The sequence below is a fragment of the Pseudophryne corroboree genome, chromosome 3, assembly GCF_028390025.1.
Source record: "Pseudophryne corroboree isolate aPseCor3 chromosome 3, aPseCor3.hap2, whole genome shotgun sequence".
In the NCBI taxonomy this organism is placed as follows: domain Eukaryota; kingdom Metazoa; phylum Chordata; class Amphibia; order Anura; family Myobatrachidae; genus Pseudophryne; species Pseudophryne corroboree.
In genome coordinates, this window is record NC_086446.1 from 597,867,850 (window position 1) to 597,891,224 (window position 23,375).

Genomic DNA, 23,375 nt, shown 5'->3' on the forward strand with positions numbered 1-23,375 from the left:
CTATATGGCTTTAAATGAACCCTGACCCCTGGTTCTGTGACAATGTCATGTTTTATTATGGTCGTTCGGCCAGGCAGCTCTGAAAATACCTCCCTATTTTGGATGAGAAATTCTTTAACCTGATTGTTCTGATCAGCTGATAATGTCTCTGACACCTTCACTGCGGGAAGCAACCGGGGTGAAGACACCGAAGGGCAAGGCTCCGCTGACAGAGACAACCTATCTTTCCAGGGTTTGATTAAGTTAACATGGTAGATCTGTTCGGGTTTTCTCTTTCCCGGCTGGTATACTTTGTAATTAACCTCATTCACTTTTTCCCTAATCTCAAATGGACCCTGCCATTTAGCTAGGAATTTGCTTTCCACAGTGGGTACCAAAACAAGAACTCTATCGCCAGGAGCAAATTCCCGTATCTTGGCACTCCGGTTATAGACCCTCTGTTGAGCACTTTGGGCCTGTTCCATGTGCTCTCTGACAACAGGTACCACGGCTGCAATCCTATCCTGCATTTGTGTTACATGCTCAATAACGCTTCTATAAGGAGTGGGCTGTCCTTCCCACGTCTCTTTGGCAATATCCAACAGCCCTCTGGGGTGTCTACCATACAACAAATCAAATGGAGAAAACCCCGTAGAGGACTGAGGAACTTCTCTGATGGCCATTAACAAGTAGGGCAACAAACAATCCCAGTTTTTCCCATCTCTCTCAACAACCTTTTTTAACATACTTTTTAATGTTTTATTAAACCTTTCCACCAACCCGTCAGTTTGGGGATGGTAGATGGACGTCCTGAGGTGAGTGACCTTAAATAACTTGCACAACTCTTTCATGATCCTTGACATAAATGGAGTACCTTGGTCAGTCAAAATTTCTTTTGGTATTCCCACTCTACTAAATACCTGCACCAGCTCCCTAGCTATCGCCTTGGTTGTGATAGTGCGTAAAGGGACAGCCTCAGGATATCGAGTGGCATAGTCCATAATTACCAGGATATACTGATGGCCCCGAGCAGACTTTAACAAGGGCCCCACGAGATCCATGGCTATTCTGTCAAACGGGACCTCTATAATAGGCATGGGAACTATTGGGCTCCTGAAATGGGGTCTAGGGGCATGATACTGGCATTCAGGACAGGAAGAACAATATTCAGACACTTCTTTATAAACCCCTGGCCAAAAGAACCTTTGTAAAACTCTTTCAGTGGTTTTTTCTGCCCCTAAATGTCCTGCGGTAACGTGACTATGAGCTAAATCTAGTACCGTTCTCCGATAAGGCTGGGGAACTACCAGCTGTTCCACCACATCCTCACCCCTTTTGACAATGTGGTACAAGAGCTCATTACAGATGGCCATGTGGGGATACGTAACCCTGTCACCTGGTCCCACAGGTTCCCCATTAACAATCTTAACATTCTCTCTAGCCTTTATTAAGGTAGGATCCTTTAACTGTTCAGACGCAAACAGATCCTTCTTTACCTCCAGGTCAGGCACGCTTTCCGTTCTAACTACTATGTCTCTGTTCCCGGCAAGAGGGTCCTCACTGGACTCCCCATCTGTCACTTCCCCAGCCAAACTAGCAAAAGGCAAAGGGCCAGAAAGTTCCGAAGACCCACGTACATCCATAAAATCACCGGTATTATCAACTGGCTTTTTACTTCTCACATCTGTTGATAACCGTGATTCCCACAGTTTCCAAAAATGAGGAAAATCCCTCCCTATTATGGCCTCATGCACCAAGGTAGGGACCAGTCCCACTTTAACCATTGCTGACCCACAACAAGTTTCTATATTCACCTCAGCAGTGGCATAATGTTGGGTATCCCCATGTATGCAAGTTACCCCAATAGGTATTTGCTGGACCTTTAAGGGGTTCACTAACCCAGCTTTCACGAGGGTAACTAAACTTCCTGAATCTAGCAAGGCCTCTACCCGGTTACCCTCTAAGAACACATCACACATTTGTTTTTCCAGCTCAGGTGAAGGTACCACAGTACAGGCTAACCTAGCAAAGAAAGACATTCTGCGACATTCAAAGGCAGCATCACATTGCATGGGTTCTTGCGTGACTGGGCAATTGGCAATAACATGACCTGGCATACCACACCTAAAACATTTAACCACACGATTATCAACCCGTTTGGGCAGCATAGACCGTTCTAGCCCCATTGGCCTGTCTCCAGGGCCAGTGTTTACAGTCTCTCCAGCCTTGCGTGCTCTTAACCGCCCAGCAACGTTTTCCCACGGAACAGTCTTACCAGTCTTTACTGAAGGGCGCTGTCGAGGATCTATGGGTTGCTGGGTGGTCATCAGTAGTTCCTCTGCTGCCAAATACCTCTCTACCATGTCCACTAATTGGTCAGCAGTACCCGGGTTTCCATGGCTCACCCACTTGCGCAGGACCATGGGCAAAGATCTCAAGTAGCGGTCCATGACGACTCTTTCCACCATCTGGGGACCAGTTAATGTCTCTGGCTGTAGCCATTTTTTTGTTAGCTGAATAAGGTCGTGCATCTGGGAGCGCGGAGGCTTCTCCATGGCGTACAGCCAACGGTGCACCCGTTGTGCTCGTACTGACAGCGTGACTCCCAGGCGGGTCAGGATCTCAGTCTTTAGTTTATCATAGTCCCGAGCCTCAGCAGGGCTTAAATCAAAGTAAGCTTTTTGGGGCTCACCTGACAGGAAAGGTGCCAGCAGACTGGCCCACTGTGCTTTTGGTCAGTTCTCACGCTCTGCAGTCCTTTCAAACGTGGTCAAGTAGGCCTCCACATCATCAGCCTCTGTCATTTTCTGCAGGAAGTGACTGGCCCGTATAGAACTAGAGCTGGTCGGAGCACTGACGGCCACATCTCCAATCCGGGCTGCAAGGCTCTGCACCACTTCTGTTAAGGCCTCTCTATCCTGACGCTGTTGCCTGTAAAGTTCATCAACAACTGCCTGCTGTTGTCTCTTATTTTCCTCCATTGCCACCTGCTGCTGTCTTATATTTTCCTCCATTGCCACCTGCTGCTGTCTGTTGGCCTCCTGCTGTAGTCTCCAATTTTCCTCCATTGCCACCTGCTGTTGTCTCCTATTTTCTTCCATTGCCACCTGCTGCTGTCGGTTGGCCTCCTGCTGAGCCGCTGTAGCTTGCAGCAAGGCTTTAAGCAGATCCTCCATGTCGACAGATTTTTCAGGCGGCTTTGTAGCTGCTTTCACCCAGGACATATATCAAACCCTCAGGGGTGAGTCTCAGTAACTTCACACTGGGCTGTATCTGCATAAACCACCGTTTTCTGCAGGCCTCACAAAGCTGCTGCTTTCACTTATGCGCAGAACGGTGTGCTCGCATTCTCCACCAAGTTGTAACACTGTAGGGGTGCAAGGCGCCTTTTCCTGGGGAATATGGCCGCACGCAGCAGCTGAGGAACAACACAAGTCCAGTTTCTGGTACAACTGACCCCGGCCAGTTTTATTGAAACAGAAAATAAAACAAAACCCAAAAATAAAAATACCTTGCCTGTCCGGCACTAACTAAACATAAGATATTCCTAACTGTCACTAAACAAAACACAGAGTTCTTCAGTACATACTGTATAGCTTACTTGCATCAGAAAGCGTGTCTCTCACACACAGATCCTGCAGCCTTCCCAGGCAGTCTGCCCATACTAATCAGGTTAGAAGCACTATAACACTCTTACACAGCTGAAACCCTGATTAGCCCTCTGTGAGGCCAAAGACCCGAACTGGGCCCAATGTCTAGAACTCGCCTTATCTCTCTCTCAGAGCCTTTACCCAGCTTTTACAGCAAACTGAAAAGGTTCAGACAAAACAAAAAGCATTTTTCCTAGAAGTTAACATTTTCTAAAACATGTAAGACAAGAACCTGGGACAAATATACCTGCCCTCAAACACTATCCCAGTGTTCTTGTCACACCATGTAACTTCATATAATCACACGATTGTCAGCCTAACATGATAATGTGCTGCAGTGTGCTCAACGTACATGTTGATTAATGCATATGGTTTCTTTTAGAGATGAGTGGTTCGGATTCTGTGGAATCCAAACTGCTCTGAACACAAGGGATCCGAGTACCCGCCAGACTCGGATCCCATTTTGAGGCCGAATGTCATCCTCTTGGCGTCATTCTTGCGGGAGTTGGATTCTATATAAGGCACCTTGGCTAGGGCTCTTGCCATTTCACAGAAACACATGCTACTGTATGCTGCGCTGACTCTGCTCTATTGACTGTGTGCTGTGTACAGACTCACACGTGTCTCTGCTATAGGGGGCATGATGCGTTGTGCTGCGCTGTACTCTGCTGTATTATGCTGTGTCCAAACTGTGGCTGAAGTGTTCGGTTTGTACTCTGTATAGTGACTGTGTATTGGGGCACACTGCTTTATCTTCATGTGCATTAATAATTAGCCCTCTGATCCACGCAGTTTTAAAAGAGCAGCAAGTTAAAAAATAAAGAAGTAAAAAATATATCTATTGTTTGTACTGTTTGGTGCACTTTTGTTCACATGCATTAATAATAAGCCCTGTGATCCACGCAGTTTTAACGGAACTGCAAGGTAAAGCATAGAACAAAAACATATCTATATATCTATCTTATATATCTATCTGTTGTTTGTACTGGGTGGTTCGCTCTACTCTAGTGTGCTTTGTTCTTGTAGATCTATAAGCCCTGTGATCCACGCAATGATCTACGACTTGATAAATGGAAAACTATCTGTTTAGAGAAGAGCAACAAAATACTAGTGCAGTAGCTGCTGCCATCAGTCATGATGACGCTGGTCCAGCAATGTCATCTGTCAAAGCCGATGCTTAAGGGCATAGCGAGTTTAAGTCAGGGCATCTAAAATCAAAACCCCAATATACAGTGTTAAAGGAAAGACACCTATAAAGGCAAGGTTTGGTGCATTAAAAAATAAAATTGCCAACATACCATTCACCACACGCAGTTGCAAGGAAAAGCTTAGGCCTTTGCCTTTATATCCGAGTGGTGATTCTGCAACTGTCAGTGAGGCATCTTCTCCTGCCTCTCATGACGATGCAAGACCTTTTCACTTAGAGTCTAGAAGAGGTGTAAATAAACAAAACCACTAAGGCAGTAGAGCAAACTTTGCATTCAGAATCAGAATTGTCACATCCCTGATAAGAGTTTATGGGTGTCCTTGAGTTCTATGTGTGAGCCTGACCTTTCTGATACGGTACTCGCACAGATGCCGCCTTCCACCATTTCTGCTCCCTCTGCAAATGTGTGGAACAGTAGAAGTATAGCTGATGACATAGAAATTGAGGATGCACTGTGGAATTGCAAGAGGATGAAGGGATTATTTGTGTAGCTGACGCTGGTGCTAATGAGGATGTTGTTTATGTAAGTCAGGCTCCAGTGGATGCAGCTGTTGGCCATGATAAGAAGAGCATTTTCAAAGCCTGGTCATAGGAACAGAAAATTCACCTCCGGTGTGTGGAATTATGTTTACCCAAATCCATACAACAAGCCATCTGTAGCCTTTGTAGAACCACAGTAAGTGACTGTTATGTCATTAGTAACTGGTGCTTAAAAAATAACAACAAGCAGTCAGGCATCAGCTAGCTCCCTTCTCTCAAGTAGATCCCAGCACCTGCAATCTCCACCGCCAACACCTTCATCCTCAATATCCTCATTAATCATCAGCGGTAGTCCTGCATCCAGTTTGTTAAGGCTGGGTGACTCCTCCCCATTCCAGGATTCCTCAGAAGAATCCTTGAGCACTAGACCTCCTGCTGCTGGGGGTGGTCCTTCCTACCAGAAGGGGACCAAGAAGACTACTAGTAGTATTGTAAAAAATCAGTTTACTGTGAAACAATCCTTTTGCAATGGGAAGCAAATATGACAGCACTTACCCAGTCGCATAGTAGATCACTGACGCTATCACGGCTTTGCTAGTATTAGATCTTCATCCAATATCTGGCATTAATGCAGTGGGTTTTACACAGTTAATTGAGGTCCTGTGTCCTCGGTACCAAATTCCATCTCTGTTCCATTTGAGCCAAAAAGCCATTCCTTGGCTGTACCAGGACACTAAAAAAACGCTTAATTATTGGCCGACAAAATGCCATTGTACCCACTGTCCACTTAAACGCAGATATGTGGACAAGCGGTAGTGGGCAAACTAAAGATTTTATGACTGTGACAGCCCTCAGGGTGGGTGAATTGCCTTCAGCAGAAACAGTATCTAACAAACAACGCCAGCTCATTCAGAGGCAAGCTACTCTGTGTATCGCTAGATTCAATAAGAGGCATACCTCTGACAACATCTTAGAAAAACAGGATGTCATAGAAATATGGCTTACCCCACTTGGACTTTCCTCAGGATTTGTGATATGTAGTAACGCCACAAATACTGTGAAAGCATTACAGCTGGGTGAATTCCAACACATCCCCTGTTTTGCTCACACAATCAACTTAGTGGTTCATGGCTTTTTAAAAAATGACGGGGGCATGCAGAAGATGCTGTTTGTGGCCCGAAAAATTTCAGGACCTTTTCGGCATTCAACAGCATGCAGGAAATTGCAGCACCTGCAAGAACATGTTTAATTTGCTCTGCCATCAACTGAAGCAAGAAATGGTAACAAGTGGAACTCCACCCTTTATATGCTTCAGCGGTCGGAAGAACAGCAAGATGTCATCCATAGCTATATAACAAGCCATAACTTTGGGAGAGGGGGTGAAATATACCTTAGCCCAACACAGTGGAGGGTACTTTTTGTCTTGTGCAAGATTCTCAAACCCTTTTGAAGTAGCCACATGTAAAGTGAGTGATGACACTACTATCTTTGAGTAAGGTGATTCCACTCATTAGGCCTTTGGAAAATCAGGTGGCGAGATTGAAGAGGAGGTTAAACAAAGTGAATCCGCAAAGTATGCCAGACTTGTAGATCAAGTCCTGTATTCGCTTCGCCAGGATCCACGGGTTGTCACTATCTTGAAATCTGATCACTACATTTTAGCAACCGTGCTTGAACCTACGTTTAAGTCATATGCTGTGTCTTTCTTTCCAAATGATGCAGATATTAATAGATACAAAGAGCTCCTGGTGAGCAAGTTGTCAACTTAAGTGACACATGGCACTACAATGTCTCCTCATTTAGTTTCTTCAGTAGCAGTCTGAAAAAAACTCCACTTTCCCAACATTTTGACATCTGGTTGGGTCTAAAAGAATTGCCCTACATTAGTGAATGATGAAGGATTATTTTCATGACACCGTACAAATAGACATGTCACGGAGTCCCTTCGAGTACTGTAAGGAAAAGAAGGCAATTTGGAGGCTCTTGTACAAACTGGCTTTGCATTACTTAAGCTGCCCACCGTCCAGTGTGTACTTGGAGAAAGTTTTCAGCACATCTAGGAACCTTGTGAGCGGACGGCAAAGGAGGTTACATACTCAAAATGTGGAAAAGATGATGTTCATCAAAATAAACTGGAAATTACATGATGAAGGACTTTCCCGGCAATTGTGTCAAGTACAGAGACTTCTGTAATGGTGGATTCCGGCAGGGATGTATTAATATTTTTTGAGGATGTACGCACTGATGAGAGTTAGGATGGCAATGACGATGACATCTAGACTCTATAAAGCTGTTGCCATAAGCCAATTGATAACTTGTTTGTGGGTCCCCAAACAAACCAAGCACTTCAGCAACAGGGACTGACACTTTTGTGGCTGAAGTGCTTGGTCTGTTAAAGTGTGCATGTCCTTTTTAATATCCAACATAAGGGTGTAAGGGAGGGACCAATGACAATTCCATTTTGCACCACCTTTCTTTTCTGCCACTGCTGTGTGACAAAGTTTTATATACAGTATGTGCTATAAATTGCCGTGTATTTTTGCAGCTGCTCTGTCACTTAGTAACATGCCAGTTTACTGCAGCCTTTTGGCCAATAATGGTGAAAGCAATTTTGTGAGCTGTGAGTCTGTCAAAATTGAGTGGAAATGACTGGACATTATTGTTGCTGAGGGTGTTAGTCTAGGAACAAGAAAAGGCCCAAATGATGTGATTTTTAGCTTTTTTTTTGTAAATTTTTATAAAAAAATCTAAATCCAAAACCAGTCACAGCGTTTGGCAAATCCACATCCAAACCCGAACGACGAATCCGAGCCAAATCCAGCAAAAATGGTCCTGCACACATCTCTAGTTTCTTACGCTTTTCAGTTACTTAATTTTGTTTAGTTAACTCTTTAACATCTTGTAAGTATTAATGCCTAATATTCTCTTTTACTTGCTGTTAAAATGCTATTATAATCTGGCCCATCAAAATTAAATTGGTGTTAGATTCACCAAGTTGTCGACTGAACCTGGTAACTGACCATTGATTCTAAGTTCATAGTTTTGTGGAGCACTATTGAAGGAGACTTAAGTCCTGCTGCAATGTAAGCCACAGAGCAGCCTGTGTCCCTTTTTTCAGGTAAGGTAGGGCATTTACTATTGGGACCCTATATTTACTACGCATGTTAGGAATTATATTATTGCTTGTTATTGATGAAAAGGAAATTCAAGTGATTAATATTCTTCCCAGAATCCTCAGGACTTGACAATTTGTATAACTTAATTTAAAAGATAATTACTTGCTGTATTATGAACGTGATGTGTTTTTTTTTTTTAATACTTTCTTTGTAAGAAAAAAAATCTCACTTGGTTTACTTAAAACTACTGTAGATGGGATTCTTACGCTGAATAAACATATTAATGCCTTATTTCTTCCTGATTTCTTTCTGTGTTTAACTTTCTTTGCTTTGTATTTGAGCTAGTTTCCCTTTTATTTATTGGCAGAGTATATGGAAGGATGTGTGTATAGAATAATTCTGGGTAGTGATTCTTGGGCTGACTTTCTCCATTGACCTTATTATAGAGCTAATGCAGAAGCTCCATCCACAGTGAAGCACAATGTACGAGATGAGGACAATGCCAAGGTGAAAGAAGCAGAAGAACAAGAAAATGTTGACTTCAAGGCTGTGGAGTCAAGTGATGAAGAGCAACAACCAGAAGGGAAGAAGAAACAACGAACAGGATTTCGGGACCGTAAGGTATGGTCACAGGGATTGTATGGCTTCAGCACAATTCTGGATAAATGCTGAAAACGTGTGTTAGCCATACTGTAACTGATAGTTACACACATTCTTTGTGTGTAAAATACATTCCATTTAAAATATTATTGTGATTGATATACAGTATATGTGATGCTTGTTGCAGCTTCTTGTCAATAATACCTTTTTCACACCGCACAAATAACCCGGTATCGACCCGGCATATTGCCGTGTCAACGCGGGTCAGCGTGCGGTGTGAAAGTGCCATAGCCAAAATCCCGGGTCCCCTGTCCCGGGAATAAAGCATTGTTATTCCCGGGTTGAATACCGGGTCAATGGCAGCGTAAATGGGCTCCCCGGGTCGATGCGAGCCAGGACCTGTTCACTACAACAAGGAGAGGCGGCGCGAATATGATCTCATCTCCCAGCGCCGCCCCCGCCGCTATGGCAACCCGCCCAGCATATTGTCGGGTTGGGGAAACCAGCAACAGCGTCCAATGCCGGATCCCACCTTGGAAGGACCCGTTTCCAATTCCCGGGTGGGATCCGGAATTGGCGGTGTGAAAGGGGTATAACTATAACTTAGGAGGACTTCTAATGCCTGATTCAGAGCTACATGGAAATATATACTTAAATTACTTGTATACAGAGTTACAGAGATCTGTGCAGCAGCACCACCCCTATTCCATCTGCTTTCAGAAGTAGCCATCATCCTGCATTTGTGCTAGCCCTATAAGTGGTGCGAGAGGTCTGTCTGAAATTAGAAGTATATCTGACTACGCACTCACGACATACCCTTGGACACTTATCCTACATGTGAACACCTTCATCAGTTACTCTCATTTAAGCCGCAAGTGGAAATGTGCATTAATGTACCACTCTGAATCGCCCGTAGTGGCTTACAGCTCTATGCCCAGCTACAGGACATACACAGTGCTCAATCACAGGATTTGTCCCAGCTGGTATCCAGTTAGTGCTATTTGACTCTTCCAGGGCTATCCTATTTAGCCCTGATGCAAACAGTTATCAGGGATTATGTATTGAGAGAGTAACTAAATCCCTGATAACCAGATCTTAAAGCCCAAACCATGGGTCCGGGAACTGGATCCCATGTGTTTTCTACCGAAAACAGACTCTAGTTGTATAGCCTGATAATGACCATTGGGTTATAATCGAGGCCTTAAAATTAGCGCTGGCAATTGGATACTGCCCTTAGTCTGAGTCTATAACTCCCGCTCATTGTTACATTCTGCTGGGGTCAAATTTTTCACTGCACACTGTCGTACAGTGTAGGGATATAACTTAATGCTTCCATAAATTTTTGCAAAAATAATATGGATTTTTTGTGAGCAGTGTTACCCACTGACAGACTGACATTTCTGCCGTAAGCATTATTCTCATTCATCAGTATTCTAGGTACCACTTACTTGCGTCTTTTAAGCAGTAACATTTGCAGTTTTAAAATTATCATTATGTTTTGCATTATTCCCCATTTTTGGCACAATTGTATGCTTTGTATACTTGCTGCTTAGGTAAACTCCAATCTTCGTGCAGAGTTTTTATAGCTTTTTCTGGCGATTCATATGCAAAAAAAAAAAATGTTCTTCAGTGTACAATGTCTTCAAAACCTGTAATGGCTTACAAATATCTACACAGCTTTTATACAGTATATGCAATATATATATATATATATATATATATATTATATAAAATATGAAACGAAATAGAGGAGATGGCGCCAAGGTGGTAATATCAACACCCTATTTGAAACGGACCCTTATAGTAATCTCAAGGCAAATTACGTCCGATAGCATATACTGACATAAAAATTTATTAAAACATAACACCAATATCCATGCATATACAGAGTTGATACATTTATCGTAAAGTTTGAACAATCTGCTTGTGGTAATGAGGAAAAATGTAGATCTGTCACTACAGTTTCCTCCTCCTTATTGAAGATTTGGAGGTAACATCAGATAAAAGAGAGACAAATAAACCAACGCGTTTTGTCTTATTCCAAGACTTCGTCAGGGGTGAAATCTACAATTGTAGAATAATAAGTCAAAACAAATATACAGCAATAAGCATCTTAAACTCACATATAACATGACATATTGGTATCTGAAGAACATGACGGCAACATGAGGAGGAAAACAGAATAAATAACACGAAAAAGAGGAAAAAAGAGAACTAAAAAAGCACAAGTTGTAAAGGACATACCTCTTCATTTCAGATCATATTGTCTGCACAAACAAGGTCAATCAAAGATGTATGAATAATATTTCAATGGGACTTGATTGATATGGCAAGGACCAACCCTAATTAAAAAATGTTTAATAACCTTTATTAAATAAGGAACACTTCTTGTTCACACAGACAAAAAATTAGGATTACTCCGATGGTGCTGCACATACCTCATATGTCATCGGCTTGAATCTGACAATCAGATAATCGAATATGAGGAAGATTCATATGTGTATAGAATCTAACAGGCTCACAAGCATAAGGGACCTAATGAATTGATTGATTGAATTAATAGTTATCAGAACACCTATAAATTCATAAATGTACCCCTATTTAGTTAGACAACCAAAATTATGGAAATCTGATATCACTAATATCTGACCAACAATGAACAGATCACAAGATTATCCAATATGGTTTCCATATATAGTACAGGACAAAGTTACCAAATTAGATATAACCGCCATAAATGCTAACATTCTACATCATGCCTCTACTGAATGAACTTAATTATTTAATTATTTGTAAATGATATCAACCGACCCTTTGTTGAGATTTGAAAAACTCCCAGGGCTAAATATATTGGCTATTAATGCAGTGAACCAACATGGTATCCTTATTAGAAAAACCCTTTCTATATGGGCGATATCATTAATCTATGATCAAATAAATAAATTATTCATAGTGCTACCCATGAAGGGTTTAATACAATAGTAACAATCATTAATGAAAAATCGCTATAATACAGCACATACCTCATCGGTCAACAGCTTAAACCTGACACTCAAAGACTCAGGAGTGAAGGCAATTTGAATGGGTCTATTATCTAACCAGTTCAGAACACGTAACAGACCTGGTAAATTAATTAAATTGACGTCAATTATGCAATCAATTAAAGTGCCTGTGAGTACAGAAAATTCCCACCCCATGAGGGATATAAATATTCCTTTCACCTAATACGGGGAGGATCTATTAACTAAAAAAAGTGAGTGTATAACTCATATGTCTTAATTTCATATTTAAAAAAAAAAATGTCATATACCTATGGTGAATATCAGTGAATAGTGTATATTTTATATTTATTTATTACATCTACAAATGGTAATTAATACAACAATCAAATACATGTGGTTGGTACACAATATATACTGATTGATGGGACCACTTTCAAAATTGATACTTCAACAACAAGTAAATTATTATACAGGTTGAGTATCCCATATCCAAATATTCAGAAATACGTAATATTCCGAAATACGGACTTTTTTGAGTGAGATTGAGATAGTGAAACCTTTGTTTTCTGGTGACTCAATGTACACAAACTTTGTTTAATACACAAAGTTATTAAAAATATTGTATTAAATGACCTTCAGGCTGTGTATATAAGGTGTATATGAAACATAAATGAATTGTGTGAATGTATACACACTTTGTTTAATGCACAAAGTTATAAAAAATATTGGCTAAAATGACCTTCAGGCTGTGTGTATAAGGTGTATATGTAACATAAATACATTCTGTGCTTAGATTTAGGTCCCATCACCATGATATCTTATTATGGTATGCAATTATTCCAAAATACGGAAAAATCCCATATCCAAAATACCTCTGGTCCCAAGCATTTTGGATAAGGGAGACTCAACCTGTATAGATAATCCCTTACCTTCTAGTGGTGCAGTGCTAGCAGCCAAGTCTCTGCATAATGAGACATTGGATCTGATGACTACCCTTTTATAGGGAGAAAGTGATTACATCACTTCCCTTACAATGTGATTGGTGTTCAAATTATGTGCTCTATTTATTATATTAGAGTGGAATTAGCTTAACCAAAAGTGCATGGATTAATAATTACCAAACACTTATACCAGGTATGTTACCGGTATTATTATGAGAATAACTCCTTAGGAGAAAATACCTAATTAATTAATGTTCCCCATAATGCTTTACTCTGTTTCTATGGTTACAGTCCATTACATAAGGCAAAAAAGAGACCAAACCTGGCTAAGTGTCAAGAATGATGTCACGCTTACCCCATATCATTTAATGAGCTCACTCTAATCTAATCTGTCCTAAATATTGTGCCGATCACCAAAATCAGATTCCCCTATTGATTAGGGGAATCTGATTTTGGTAATCGGCACAATATTTAGGACAGATTAGATTAGAGTGAGCTCATTAAATGATATGGGGTAAGCGTGACATCATTCTTGACACTTAGCCAGGTTTGGTCGCTTTTTTGCCTTATGTAATGGACTGTAACCATAGAAACAGAGAAAAGCATTATGGGGAACATTAATTAATTAGGTATTTTCTCCTAAGGAGTTATTCTCATAATAATACCGGTAACATACCTGGTATAAGTGTTTGGTAATTATTAATCCATGCACTTTTGGTTAAGCTAATTCCACTCATATAATAAATAGAGCACATAATTTGAGCACCAATCACATTGTAAGGGAAGTGATGTAATCACTTTCTCCCTATAAAAGGGTAGTCATCAGATCCAATGTCTCATTATGCAGAGACTTGGCTGCTAGCACTGCACCACTAGAAGGTAAGGGATTATCTATATAATAATTTACTTGTTGTTGAAGTATCAATTTTGAAAGCGGTCCCATTTATCAGTATATATTGTGTACCAACCACATGTATTTGATTGTTGTATTAATTACCATTTATAGATGTAATAAATAAATATAAAATATACACTATTCACTGATATTCACCATAGGTATATGACACTTTTTTTAAAAAAAATATGAAATTAAGACATATGAGTTATACACTCACTTTTTTTTAGTTAATAGATCCTCCCCGTATTAGGTGAAAGGAATATTTATATCCCTCATGGGGTGGGAATTTTCTGTACTCACAGGCACTTTAATTGATTGCATAATTGACGTCAATTTAATTAATTTACCATGTCTGTTACGTGTTCTGAACTGGTTAGATAATAGACCCATTCAAATTGCCTTCACTCCTGAGTCTTTGAGTGTCAGGTTTAAGCTGTTGACCGATGAGGTATGTGCTGTATTATAGCGATTTTTCATTAATGATTGTTACTATTGTATTAAACCCTTCATGGGTAGCACTATGAATAATTTATTTATTTGATCATAGATTAATGATATCGCCCATATAGAAAGGGTTTTTCTAATAAGGATACCATGTTGGTTCACTGCATTAATAGCCAATATATTTAGCCCTGGGAGTTTTTCAAATCTCAACAAAGGGTCGGTTGATATCATTTACAAATAATTAAATAATTAAGTTCATTCAGTAGAGGCATGATGTAGAATGTTAGCATTTATGGCGGTTATATCTAATTTGGTAACTTTGTCCTGTACTATATATGGAAACCATATTGGATAATCTTGTGATCTGTTCATTGTTGGTCAGATATTAGTGATATCAGATTTCCATAATTTTGGTTGTCTAACTAAATAGGGGTACATTTATGAATTTATAGGTGTTCTGATAACTATTAATTCAATCAATCAATTCATTAGGTCCCTTATGCTTGTGAGCCTGTTAGATTCTATACACATATGAATCTTCCTCATATTCGATTATCTGATTGTCAGATTCAAGCCGATGACATATGAGGTATGTGCAGCACCATCGGAGTAATCCTAATTTTTTGTCTGTGTGAACAAGAAGTGTTCCTTATTTAATAAAGGTTATTAAACATTTTTTAATTAGGGTTGGTCCTTGCCATATCAATCAAGTCCCATTGAAATATTATTCATACATCTTTGACCTTGTTTGTGCAGACAATATGTTCTGAAATGAAGAGGTATGTCCTTTACAACTTGTGCTTTTTTAGTTCTCTTTTTTCCTCTTTTTCGTGTTATTTATTCTGTTTTCCGCCTCATGTTGCCATGTCATGTTCTTCAGATACCAATATGTCATGTTATATGTGAGTTTAAGATGCTTATTGCTGTATATTTGTTTTGACTTATTATTCAACAATTGTAGATTTCACCCCTGATGAAGTCTTGGAACAAGATGAAACGCGTTGGGTTATTTGTCTATCTTTTATCTGATGTTACCTCCAAATCTTCAATAAGGAGAAGGAGGAAACTGTAGTGACAGATCTACATTTTTCCTCATTACCACAAGCAGATTGTTCAAACTTTACGATAAATGTAAATGTATCAACTCTGTATATGCATGGATATTGGTGTTATGTTTTAATAAATTTTTATGTCAGTATATGCTATCGGACGTAATTTGCCTTGAGATTACTATAAGGGTCCGTTTCAAATAGGGTGTTGATATTACCCCCTTGGCGCCATCTCCTCTATTTCGTTTCACATTCTCACATATTTAGTTCCTTCTAACAGGGAACTTAGAGGACACAGGCAGCCTTATAATAAGTAGATTTAATTTTAGTGTTTTATTTAAATTAGCGCAGTGGGAGAGTAATTTTTGTGTCACACACACACACACACACACACACACACACACACACACACACACACACATATATAAATAAATGAAAAAAAGCTGGCACTCGTTCACAAATATATGGTAATTGCCTGGTTGCCCTCCTAAAATACGTCTTGCAACGTATAGAAATAGCAGGTGGAAGGCGGCACTCCAAGGTCTTAGAAAACACTGGAAAAGATAGGTGCTGAACACCATAAGCTGCAGTAACGTTTCAGTTTATTAATTAAACTTTTTAAGACCTTGGAGTGCCGCCTTCCTCCTGATATATATATATATATATATATATATATATACACATTATATGCAAACCGTTAAAGCAGCCCAGTCCTAATTTTATCATCATCTTCATCCAGTTTGCCTTGTAGAGAAGGGTTATGTTGGGAAATTGCCTTATGGCCAGATGGTAGTTGACGTGCAATAAATAGTATTTAGGCAACAGCGCAAAGTATATACAGTTTGTCCTCTCTGTCTGGGAGCTGCTGAACACTCTGAGTGGTCCAGTCTCAGTGCAAGTACTCAAGGAAAGGGGTGATAGTGTTAGCGATCACCTGGTGAAAGTGTAAAGGTAATGTGTGTGATGAGAGAGAGGAGAAAACAGAGGAAGGAAAGAAGAAAAAAGAAAGAGGGGGGAATGGAACAGAGAGAGAAGAATGAATAAACGAAGAAAAAAGGGGAGATTAATAATACTGGATGTATAAAATAAGTAATCATTACGTTGTGTTGCTGTAGGACAGTGTTTCCCAACCTCGGTCCTCAAGGCACAGTAACAGTCCTGGTTTTAGTAATATCCAGGCTTGAACACAGGTGACTTAATTAGTTCCTCAGTTATTTTGATTTAACCATCTGTGCTGAAGCCTGGATATCACTAAAACCTGCACTGTTGGTGTGCCTTGAGGACCGCGGTTGGGAATGCCTGCTGTAGGAAAACAGATCTGTTTTATTATACTAATTGCACACTAGTATGGAAAGTCACAATGATTCCTGATGTTATAAGAATGGCAATATAAGTCCAATAAAAAGTCAATATAAACAATGAGGTATAGGCAGTGTCACTCATATGCAGGGGCCCCTCTAGAGGGTTATCAGGGAGTCTTTTAGGGATTCCTTTCCTTGCATAGGCTCACCATCAGGCAATCACCATCATGGGGCATAGGCTCCGGGATTAGGAACCTATGCAAGGGAAGTCCCTGCCTTGATGACGCCAGCAATCCTGGCAGGCACCGCTGCTCCCACAGTTCCTGGGGAAGATCTCGCGAGAAATTGCTTGGCCCCAACTCCACCAGGAAGTGCTCCCATCCCAGCACAATCTATTGTGCCGGCGCTGTATCCCGCCCAGGACCCAGCGCTCAAGGCTGCAGCCTGATCAGCCTATTGGTTAACCAGGCCTTGGCTAAACCTTGCTGCAACTGGTTTTTGAAGGAAAGAAAAGAGTGTTGTGTACATTCAAATAGGTTTTTTGTCACAAGATATGCCACACTTGATGGCTGGTCCAAAGAAGATGATTACCCATCAACCTTTTGAAGGATCTTATGATGATCCTGATGGTGAAGAAAATAAATCAGGTTCCAGTCAACTAGTAAGTTTCCATCCAAAATAGTCAGTGTATACATTAAACCCCTACAGCCAGTCACGTAGGTGGCGCAGAAAGGCTGTCATATTACAATCAGTAAGATTAGGAAAATGGATTCCTCCTTGAATTTTTGTCTTTTGCAGGTGAGCCAGGACGATTTTGGCTTTTTTTTTTGTGATTACAAAAAAAGTTACTTACGTGACTCAAAGCTGTCAGAACCTTGGAGATATTCATATTGTATAAAGAAAAGGGGTTCTTTGTGATCTGTACTACCAAATAAATTAGTCATATTTTTGTCCCTTCAAAAGGAGTACTAAGTACAAAGGAGAACAAAACCAACAGAAAAGCAATACAATGAGAATTCACATAGATACATGAAAATCTGAGTTTAACGCTTCAGAATACAGCATATTTTTAATTGTCCTTGCAAACATAAAGGTAGCATCTCCCAGATACAGTAACTGGGAGTTGCATGCTGAAATAACAGAAAGCCAACTTTTATGAAGGTAATAAACACTGAAGATTTTGTAAACTGCCACCAATACTGAATTTGGGGTCATTCACAGGTTTCTATTTGCTAAATTGCATACAACATAACTATATAAAATAGACAATTAGGAGAGTTGCAGAGAATCAGGGCTCAATAGGATGGTTATGTGACCGCCGCAGAAAACAACCATGCAAAAAATGAAGGGCTTGTCGGTGATGAGTGAAAATATCTACTCAAAGCCTTGCAGGGAGCATCAGTGTACATCGGAGGCTATTTTCCACTAGATTAGGGCAGATTGGAGAAAATACTTTTCTATTTTGTACCACAGTGCCATTGCCACATCAGCAAATGCGTCTATCTTCCACTATCAATTTGAATGCCCTTTCTATAAACTGCTAGAGTTCTTTTTCGCTCTAAATTCCAGGAATCTGTTTATGACTGGATGGGGTTGTTCTCCGTTTCCGTGTCTCTTGGCCCAGTCTGTTTGTCTATTCAATCTGTGGTGGGGTTACATTAGAAGCAAAGTTCAAGGCTTGGGCAGATTAACACTGAGATACTGTAATCTATCAACTGTTGGCCCTTGATGGACTCTAAAATTCCAATAAATCTCAGATTATTACAACTATTCCTATTTTCAAGATTGAGTTTGTCAGATAGCTGGATAAAAGAACGAGATTGAGAGTAAACAGTGGCTTGATGCAAGTGAATTGTGTACTCCTTGTCACCTAACTTGGGTACACACTATACAATTTGTACCCAGCCCAACATTGGCAGTGATGGGACCTGCAGGAGACTCTGTGGCCTTGTCCCTGCCCATACTTGACAGAGTAGCTTGGGAAGGTACCATAATATGAAAGTCTGTCGAGACATTTAGCCATCATGCTTAATATTTAGATGCAAATTGCATGATAATATGAGGTGAAAATGATACCTGGAATAATTGGTGCCACAGTTAAAGAGCAAACTTCAGTTGTGATTAAGCGTGCACCAATACACACATGGGAAGTACAGAATCCAAGAAAATTATATGGGATTAAATACAGTATACTGTATTACAAAAATTTCTCTGACGTCCTAGTGGATGCTGGGAACTCCGAAAGGACCATGGGGAATAGCGGCTCCGCAGGAGACTGGGCACAACTAAAGAAAGCTTTTAGGTCACCTGGTATGCACTGGCTCCTCCCACTATGACCCTCCTCCAAGCCTCAGTTAGATTTTGTGCCCGGCCGAGGTTGGATGCACACTAGGGGCTCTCCTGAGCTTCTAAAAAGAAAGTATATAAATAGGTTTTTTATTTTACAGTGAGACCTGCTGGCAACAGGCTCACTGCAGCGAGGGACTAAGGGGAGAAGAAGCGAACCTACCTGCTTGCAGCTAGCTTGGGTTTCTTAGGCTGCTGGACACCATTAGCTCCAGAGGGATCGACCGCATGGAACTGGCCTTGGTGTTCGGTCCCGGAGCTGCGCCGCCGTCCCCCTTACAGAGCCAGAAGCAAGAAGAGGTCCGGAAAATCGGCGGCATGAAGACTTCTGTCTTCACCAAGGTAGCGCACAGCACTGCAGCTGTGCGCCATTGCTCCTCATACACACTTCACACTCCGGTCACTGAGGGTGCAGGGCGCTAGGGGGGGGCGCCCTGAGCAGCAATAAAAACACCTTGGCTGGCAAAAATACCACAATATATAGCCCCAGAGGCTATATATGTGATAATTACCCCTGCCAGAATCCATAAAAAAGCGGGAGAAAAGTCCGCGAAAAAGGGGCGGAGCTATCTCCTTCAGCACACTGGCGCCATTTCTCCTTCACAGATCCGCTGGAAGGAAGCTCCCTGACTCTCCCCTGCAGTCTACACTACAGAAAAGGGTAAAAAAGAGAGGGGGGGCACTAAATTTAGGCGCAGTATATATAACAGCAGCTATAGGGGACATAACTCAGTTAGTCCCTGCATTATATAGCGCTCTGGTGTGTGCTGGCATACTCTCACTCTGTCTCCCCAAAGGGCTTTTGTGGGTCCTGTCTTCTGTTAGAGCATTCCCTGTGTGTCTGCGGTGTGTCGGTACTGCTGTGTCGACATGTTTGATGAGGATAATGATGTGGAGGCGGAGCAGATGCCTATAGAAGGGATGTCACCCCCTGCGGGGCAGACACCTGAGTGGATGGACTTATGGAAGGAATTGCGTGCACGTGTCGACTCCTTACACAAAAAAATTGACGACATGCCAAATGCGGGACAGCCGGCTTCTCAGCTCGTGCCTGTCCAGGCGTCTCAAAGGCCATCGGGGGCTCTAAAACGCCCGCTACCTCAGATGGCAGACGCGGATGTCGACACGGATACTGACACCAGTGTCGACGACGATGAGTCTAGTCTAATGTCCACTAAGGCCATTCGTTGCATGATTGAAGCAATGAAAGAGGTGTTACAAATTTCTGATATAAACCCAGGTACCACTAAAAAGGGTATTATGTTTAGGGGGAAAAAACTACCCGTAGTTTTTCCCCCATCAGAAGAATTAAATGAAGTGTGTGAAGAACCGTGGGCTTTCCCTAATAAAAGATTGGTAATCTCTAAGAAGTTACTAATGGCGTTCCCTTTCCCGCCAGAGGATAGGTCACGTTGGGAGACACCCCCTAGAGTGGATAAAGCGCTCACACGTTTGTCTAAAAAGGTGGCACTACCGTCTCCGGATACGGCCGCCCTCAAGGAACCTGCTGATAGAAAGCAGGAGGCGATCCTGAAGTCTGTATATACACACTCAGGCATTATACTTAGACCAGCTATTGCGTCAGCATGGATGTGCAGTGCTGCCGCTGCGTGGTCAGATTCCCTGTCAGAAAATATTGACACCCTAGACAGGGACACTATTCTGCTAACCATAGAGCATATAAAAGACTCAGTCTTATACATGAGAGATGCACAGAGGGAGATCTGCCGGCTGGCATCTAAAATAAGTGCATTGTCCATTTCTGCTAGGAGAGGCTTATGGACTCGCCAGTGGACAGGGGATGCAGATTCAAAAAGGCACATGGAAGTTTTGCCTTATAAGGGTGAGGAGTTATTTGGGGATGGTCTCTCTGACCTAGTTTCCACAGCAACTGCTGGGAAGTCAGCATTTTTACCCCATGTTCCCTCACAGCCTAAAAATGCGCCGTTTTATCAGGTATAGTCCTTTCGGACTCAGAAAAACAGGCGTGGAAAAGGCGGGTCCTTTCTGTCCAGAGGCAGAGGTAGGGGAAAAAGGCTGCAACAAACAGCAGGTTCCCAGGAGCAAAAGTCCTCCCCCGCTTCTTCCAAGTCCGCCGCATGACGGTGGGGCTCCACAGGCGGAGCCAGGTACGGTGGGGGGCCGCCTCAAAAATTTCAGCGATCAGTGGGCTCGCTCACAGGTGGATCCCTGGATCCTGCAAATAGTATCTCAAGGGTACAAACTGGAATTCGAGGCGTCTCCACCCCACCGGTTCCTAAAATCTGCCTTGCCGATTACTCCTTCAGACAGGGAGGCTGTGCTAGCGGCAATTCACAAGCTGTATTCCCAGCAGGTGATAATCAAGGTGCCCCTACTTCATCAAGGACGGGGTTACTATTCCACACTGTTTGTGGTACCGAAACCGGACGGTTCGGTGAGACCCATTTGAAATTTGAAATCCTTGAACACATACATAAAAAAATTCAAGTTCAAGATGGAATCGCTCAGGGCGGTTATTGCAAGCCTGGATGAGGGGGATTACATGGTATCCCTGGACATCAAGGATGCTTACCTGCATGTCCCCATTTACTATCCTCACCAGGAGTACCTCAGATTTGTGGTACAGGATTGCCATTACCAATTCCAGACGCTGCCGTTTGGACTCTCCACGGCACCGAGGGTGTTTACCAAGGTAATGGCGGAAATGATGATACTCCTTCGAAGAAAGGGAGTTTTAATTATCCCGTACTTGGACGATCTCCTAATAAAGGTGAGGTCCAAGGAGCAGTTGTTGGTGGGAGTAGCACTATCTCAGGAGGTGCTACACCAGCACGGTTGGATTCTGAATATTCCAAAATCACAGCTGGTTCCGACGACACGTCTACTGTTCATGGGTATGATTCTGGATACAGTCCAGAAAAAAGTGTTTCTCCCGGAGGAGAAAGCCAAGGAGCTGTCATCTCTAGTCAGAGACCTCCTGAAACCAAAACAGGTATCGGTGCATCACTGCACGCGGGTCCTGGGAAAGATGGTGGCTTCTTACGAAGCAATTCCTTTCGGCAGGTTCCATGCCAGAATCTTTCAGTGGGACCTGTTGGACCAATGATCCGGATCGCATCTTCAGATGCATCGCCTAATAACCCTGTCTCCAAGAACCAGGGTGTCTCTGCTGTGGTGGCTGCAGAGTGCTCATCTTCTAGAGGGCCGCAGATTCGGCATACAGGACTGGGTCCTGGTGACCACGGATGCCAGCCTTCGAGGCTGGGGGGCAGTCACACAGGGAAGAAACTTCCAAGGACTATGGTCGAGTCAGGAGACTTCCCTACACATAAATATTCTGGAACTAAGGGCCATTTACAATGCCCTAAGTCAGGCAAAATCCCTGCTTCTACACCAGCCGGTACTGATCCAGTCAGACAACATCACGGCAGTCGCCCATGTAAATCGACAGGGCGGCACAAGAAGCAGGATGGCAATGGCAGAAGCCACAAGGATTCTCCGATGGGCGGAAAATCACGTACTAGCACTGTCAGCAGTGTTCATTCCGGGAGTGGACAACTGGGAAGCAGACTTTCTCAGCAGGCACGACCTCCACCCGGGAGAGTGGGGACTTCATCCAGAAGTCTTCACGCTGATTGTAAATCGATGGGAACGGCCACAGGTGGACATGATGGCGTCCCGCCTAAACAAAAAACTAGAGAGATATTGCGCCAGGTCAAGGGACCCTCAGGCGATAGCTGTGGACGCTCTAGTGACACCGTGGGTGTACCAGTCAGTTTATGTGTTCCCTCTGCCTCTCATACCAAGGGTACTGAGAATAATAAGAAAACGAGGAGTAAGAACAATACTCGTGGTTCTGGATTGGCCAAGACGAGAAAAGGGCATTCCGGAGGAAGTCATTCCTACGCTGATTAAAGCCAGGAAAGATGTAACTGCAAAGCATTATCACCGCATATGGCGGAAATATGTTGCTTGGTGTGAGGCCAAAAAGGCCCCAACAGAGGAATTTCAACTAGGTCGATTTCTGCATTTCCTACAAGCAGGAGTGACTATGGGCCCGAAATTAGGCTCCATTAAGGTACAGATCTCGGCTCTGTCGATTTTCTTTCAGAAAGAACTAGCTTCACTACCTGAAGTTCAGACGTTTGTGAAAGGAGTGCTGCATATTCAGCCCCCGTTTGTGCCTCCAGTGGCACCTTGGGATCTCAACGTGGTGTTGAGTTTCTTAAAATCACATTGGTTTGAGCCACTTAAAACCGTGGATCTAAAATATCTCACGTGGAAAGTGGTCATGTTATTGGCCTTGGCTTCAGCCAGGCGTGTGTCAGAATTGGCAGCTTTGTCATGTAAAAGCCCTTATCTGATTTTCCATATGGATAG

General features: G+C 42.2%; 1 protein-coding gene and 2 long non-coding RNA genes across 3 annotated transcripts in view; 2 read left to right on the forward strand and 1 right to left on the reverse strand.

Annotated features, from left to right (window-relative positions):
* MICU1 (mitochondrial calcium uptake 1) overlaps positions 1–23,375 on the forward strand; it is a 540,637-nt gene that overhangs the window by 156,508 nt on the left and 360,754 nt on the right. Inside the window, exon 3 of the mRNA XM_063961487.1 lies at positions 8,879–9,053. Coding sequence (XP_063817557.1) covers positions 8,879–9,053 — 175 coding nt within the window. The remainder of the gene's footprint in view (positions 1–8,878; positions 9,054–23,375) is intronic.
* On the reverse strand, positions 10,878–12,149 carry LOC135058066 (uncharacterized). The gene is made up of 4 exons (XR_010244573.1): positions 12,056–12,149; positions 11,471–11,567; positions 11,277–11,374; positions 10,878–11,096 (listed from the first exon to the last, which is right to left on the reverse strand). It is a non-coding gene; the product is annotated as an uncharacterized LOC135058066 (long non-coding RNA).
* On the forward strand, positions 14,259–15,033 carry LOC135058067 (uncharacterized). The gene is made up of 3 exons (XR_010244574.1): positions 14,259–14,321; positions 14,810–14,906; positions 15,003–15,033. It is a non-coding gene; the product is annotated as an uncharacterized LOC135058067 (long non-coding RNA).